Source organism: Crocodylus porosus, unplaced genomic scaffold (genome assembly GCF_001723895.1).
Source record: "Crocodylus porosus isolate Cpor-Errol unplaced genomic scaffold, CroPor_comp1, whole genome shotgun sequence".
NCBI lineage: Eukaryota > Metazoa > Chordata > Crocodylia > Crocodylidae > Crocodylus > Crocodylus porosus.
The window spans coordinates 37662391-37668108 of record NW_017728949.1 but is presented as its reverse complement, the minus strand read 5'-3'; the positions used below and the strand labels follow the sequence as shown (position 1 = coordinate 37668108).

General features: G+C 40.8%; 1 protein-coding gene across 1 annotated transcript in view; it reads right to left on the bottom strand.

Annotated features, from left to right (window-relative positions):
- Positions 1 to 5718, bottom strand: part of CCDC141 (coiled-coil domain containing 141) — a 165967-nt gene that overhangs the window by 25479 nt on the left and 134770 nt on the right. The window contains exon 17 of the mRNA XM_019554677.1: positions 2948 to 3097. Coding sequence (XP_019410222.1) covers positions 2948 to 3097 — 150 coding nt within the window. The remainder of the gene's footprint in view (positions 1 to 2947; positions 3098 to 5718) is intronic.

The following is a 5718-nucleotide window of genomic DNA, read 5'->3' as shown; positions in this document are numbered from 1 at the left end:
GCAAGGGCTGGCTCTGGAACCTCGAGACACTAACAACTTACTCTAAGTCGTCTACTTGTGCCAACTCGGCGAACCTCGAGGGCGGCTAAGAGCTACCTCAATTCCGCCCCACAAGCCGCGCGCTCGCATAACTCCGCAAAGCCCGCGGCTCCCCTAAGCGGTGCCGGAACCGCTAGCCCGGCATTTCACCACATTCTTCATGCAGTATAATGTGTTAAAGAACACAAATTCACTTTTTAATTTTTGCAAGCCCTTAAAAAGAAAAAAAGTCACTGTTTTGTCATTCAAGACCATTTTACATCTGGCTGTATACATCTGAGCATATAATAAATTTGTTACTAGCAGATCACAGACTACTAACTCATTACTTCTGATTTGGATATGGTGTTTTGAAATATCAGTGAGGCCCCAGTCCAGCAAGCACATATGCATGTACTTGACTCATGCTCAGAATCGTACCATGGGTGTTTAGCATATGCATACATGTTTACAGTAGGGTCGAAAATTATTGCTCATAAAACATTATGGATTTAAAGCTGAAATTTGGTGTTGTTGACTGGTGATCTGCAAATGATTAAACTACCTGGTTGCTATTTGCTTATTGCTTGACAGGCACTAACAACTGCTTCTTGCTACTGACATGCAGAGTAAAATATTTATTTGCTTAGATCTGGTAGTTGGCTTATTATGTATTAATTGGTACATGTGTGTTTCCTTTTTAGAATAACATCAGATTTACTTTTGATATTTACTGAACATAAATATAAAGTATTATTTGTACTATTTTAAAGTATTATGAAATAAGAAGAAAAGTATTTACTTTCTTGAACTAATTTATTGCCATAGATTTACTTGGACTTGATGTAGCTTTAATTTAAAATGTTTTATGAAGAAAAGTGGCAGTCAATTAACACATAATCAGGAACAATTTTCTAAGTGTTTATTTAAGAAACATCATCTTTGCTAAGTTATAATAGAAATAGAATAGAACCTAATTAAAGAAATGTCATTGAAGGGGCAATTTAGTATTATTTTACTTATATTAAATTCTATATTCAATTAGTGGGGTGACAGGCATTAACCCAGTCAGTCAGGATAACTTTCGGAATTTAAAATAAAATAAATATCCATAATTTATGCTCTGAGAATATAACTTGCAATTATTTTTCTGGGATTTCCCCCTTCCTGTAGGAACCTCTTGATATGCCTGTATTTTACACAGCAAGAGTGGGGGCACAGGGCTTGTTATAAATTCACTGACACTCATTTCATCTAGGTTTTGGGAGCTAAAGTCATGGGAGTAGTTCCTGTCTTACTCATGCTCTCTCTCTTGAATAAATTCAAAGAGTAACTAAATATAATTCTACTTAAGAAGGATCACTGCAAAATCCTAGAAACACAGTATTGTGATTGGAGGTCCAACTTGTCTCAAACCTGTTGAGTCTTAGCTGGAGAACTGTTTGGAAAATGTAGGCTTTTTGCGCTCATACAATCTTGAATTTTCAGTGAAATACTGAGACCTGAAATATTCTCATTCATGTTACTGCAACTCCTAGCCGGAGTTGTAACTTATGTTACAATTTTCTACAGAATGAGTTTCCTGTTCATCTCATTCTCCTTTGGTCAGTGCATCATGACAAATGCATAGCTGGGAGCATCATGGAAAACTGCAGTCCAGCTGGAGAGTCTATCCATAGAGGGGAATGAGGGCCTCAGGCATCTAAACCACAATCCCCATGACACTAGAGCCGTAATTCCAACTCAAAATATTTATGTTTGAAATATTTAGTTTTTCAGCAATTGACTTCTACTCCATTGCACTAGATGCTCCTTAAACACACATCCAAATGAAGGACCTTGTCCCAAAGCTCATATGTTCTTAAGTTGGGCGATCAGAACTGAAAATATCACAGCAGTATTCAAAGTGACATATGTATTGTTTTTAAACCTATGAATTACTGTGACCTACCACATAAATTTACTGTGTTGGCTTAAAGAAAAGTGACCTAAAAAGGAAGACTAAAATGCACATTTTATTTTTTTATAACATAGAATAAAACTTTAAATATTTCTGTTAAATATAAAAGATGGAAGTTATATTCAATATCTAAGACCTGTTGTTCTACCCTGAACGATCCTATGGTGAATGGAAAACTGGTAAGATTACGGCTTTTTGTAAGATAGACTGCAAGACTTATCTACACTGTTAAACCACCCCTTTATTTATTATTTATTTTGGTTTGATTTTCTGTTTAACTTCTGCGTCAAATGAACATTTAGCTGAAAGGATTCTCTATTAAAGTGTAAAAACCTCTTACAGTTTCAAGTGTAAATGTTCATGACACACATCTGAGGGCTCCAGAATTCCTTTAGGAAAACCAGGGGACCAGATTTGATATTCTGATTTCTAAAGTAAAAACTTACTAAATATTTTTAGCAAAACCCTTTCTAGCCAACTTAGACTTCAAACGAAGCAAAAACCATATATAATGTCATTCAAAAATTCATTTGCACATCACATTTGAACTCCTAACTATAATAAACTAAAAATTATTTTTGACAACATTGCAGCTACTTGACACAAAGTATGACTTTTCTTTGAAGATTTTCTTTAGATATCTACAAACCCATGTAACTGAACTGAACCAGATTTAGATAAAAGCTATGTTGCAGCTTCAGAACCAGAAAAGTGTAGCTGCTCCATTTCCACCTCTCTTTTTTGTGAAAAGCACATTACTGTCAGTTCAAGTCTTGATGTAGACTTGAACTACAGAGACATAAGACTAGATTTTTGCTACTGGTAAGTGGATCAAAGACTGCTGCTGGGATGAAAATCATCATCACTACATTTGTGGGAGGCATCTCTATGGACTAACAACTAGTAACATGTATTATAGCACACAACAACTTTTAGAAATTTAATCTGTTTTTCTCCCCCCTATCAAACCTCATTTATCTCTTCTTTAGTTGTGCAGTACTGGAAGTTGTGTGACAGCTTCTTTTCATATTTATCTGCTTTGGTGCTCCAGTTAATGCTGTCATTCTCAAGTGTAGCCAGTTCTTGCTGTAGGTGCTTTACAGAAACATTAAGGCAGCACTAAAATGAAAGCAAGAAAGACAAACAAAGAAAAGGAAATTAATTTGGAGTTTCATCTATGTCCTATACAATATTGCCAACGTATAACTTCTAGGGTACTGCATATTGTTTAAAATATGAACATATTGTTTAAAATATGAAATACTCCCTGCCTTATCATAGGTTTAATCAATTTAAAATACAATTTTCTCTAAGAAAGAATGTTTATTTGATCACAGGTAAAAGTAACCATTAGAACTGGATTAAGGCATTTCTCCTAATTTATAATAAGGGGATATGTATAGTTGCTACACTACAGGAACTGTCAGGAGAAGGAACTATGGCTCAGGGCCCTTCTAGACATTCAGGTAAAACTAAGATCGGATCCAATGCACAATCCACAGAATTGTGCCTCCTGCAATGCCACATGTCCATGGCAAGATTGTGGGTTCCAACATTTACCTTCACACTTTATCACACCTATTGTACCTTTTTGCTGGTGTACCGGGAGCCAAGGATCAGAATCCCAGGCTTCTCCTGCCCCAACTCCCACTGCTGTGAGCCCTGCAGCTGACAAAACTTCCATCTGTGGTAGTGCTCCATGGGCTGCTGTGGATGGGAGTCCCACCAGCTGATGAGTCTCCCACCTATGGCAGCCCAAGGGATGGTGCTATGGCTGACAGTCCCCACAGTGCATGGTGCATCCCTGCAGCTAGGAGTCTCTATCAACTGACAGTCAGGTGATGGGGCTCCTAGTCATGGGGGCATAGCTATGCTATGCGTGCAAGTGGGAGGGGCAGTCAGCCAAATCCAACCATTCACATAGGCTCTTAACCTGCATACAGAACCTTCACCTAATGCAGGAGGTATATGGTCCCACTAGGGCGAATGCCTTACTGGACTTGGTGTTGGTCACAGGGGACGACCTTGTAGGGGAGCTTATCTGTGGTCACTTTGGGGACAGTGACCAACAATTAATAGAATTCACTATATGGTGTAGGTGGGTAAGATACCTAGTAGGGTGGAAGTGCTTGACTTTAGGAAGGCTAACTTCAGGGTCCTCAGGAGTTAGTCAATGAACATTGCAGGATAGGAGTATTGGAGAGATGGGAGTCCAGGAAGGGTGGCCATTCCTAAAGGAAAAGGTCCTTAGGGCGCAAAGGGTGACTATCCCTTTGTGACGGAAAGGGGGCAAAAGGGCCAGAAACCTCCTTGGCTGAACAGAGAAATCCGGGGAAGCCTAAGGGCAAAAAAAGAGGCATATAGGCAGTGAAAGTGGGGGGGAAGCTACCAAGGAGAAGTACACCTACTTGGCCCACACTTGCAGGAAGGCAGTTAGAAGAGCCAAAGCAACCATGGAGCTGAGGCTGGTGATGGAAATTAAAGACAACAAAATGTGATTTTTTAGGTATGTAGGGTCTAAAAGAAAGGCGCAGGGCAGCATAGGACCCCTACTGAACAAATAGGAGCAGTTAGTGACAGATGGGGGGGACAAAGCTGAGCTCATCAATGAGTTTTTTGCCTCAGTGTTCCTGAATAAGGGTCAAGACAAGTCCCCAGACAGGTTCTTAGATGGGCATTAGAAGGACGCTAGTCCACCAACTGTTGATGTTGACTTGGTGCAGAGTCACTTGGATGGACTGGATGTGTTTAAGTCAGCAGACCCAGATGAGCTGTACCCCAGGGTACTGGAGGAATTGGCCAGTGTCATAGCAGAACCACTGGCACAGCTGCTTGAGCACTTACGGCACGTAGGTCAGGTCCCGGAGGACTGGAAAAGGGTCAGTGTGGTCCCTATTTTCAAGAAGGGGAGGAAGGTGGATCCGAATAATTATAGGCCAGTTAGTCTCACCTCGATCCTTGGAAAAGTTTTTGAAAAAACTATTAAGGATCATATTTGTGGGAGTCCAGTGGGAAAAATAATGCAGCAGGGCAACCAGCATGGGTTTGTAGCAGGTAGATCATGCCTGACTAATCTTGCCTCTTTTTATGACCAGGTCACAAAATGCTTAGATGCAGGAGTAGAGGTGGATGTCATTTTCTTGGACTTTTAGGAAGGCCTTTGACATGGTATCTCACCCCATTCTCAAAATAAATTAAGAGGCTGTGACTTAGATGTTTACACAGTCCAGTGGGGAGCAACCTGGCTTAGGGTTCACACCCAGAAAGTGGTGGATAGGTAGGTATTGACCTGGAAGGATATGGGCAGTGGGGTCCCACAGGGCTCAGTCTTTGGACCTGCACTCTTCAACGTCTTCATCAGCAACTTGGCTGTGGGCATGAGGTGTACTCTGTCCAAGCTTCATAGATTTCTTAGACATTAGGGCTGGAAGGGACCTCGGAAGATCATCGAGTCCAGCCCCCCCACCCAAAGGGCAGGAAGTCAGCTGGGGTCATAGGATCCCAGCAAGATAAGCATCCAATTTACTCTTGAAGGTGTTCAATGTAGGTGCTTGAGCCTCCTCCGATGGCAGGCTGTTCCAGACCTTGGGGGCTCAGACAGTAAAGAATTTCTTCCTTATATCCAGCCTGAAATGGTTTTGCAGTAGTTTATAACCATTCGACCTTGTCATCCCTTGGGGCACTCTGGTGAACAAACGTTCCCCCAGATCCTGGTGGTCACCCCGATAAACTTATAGGTG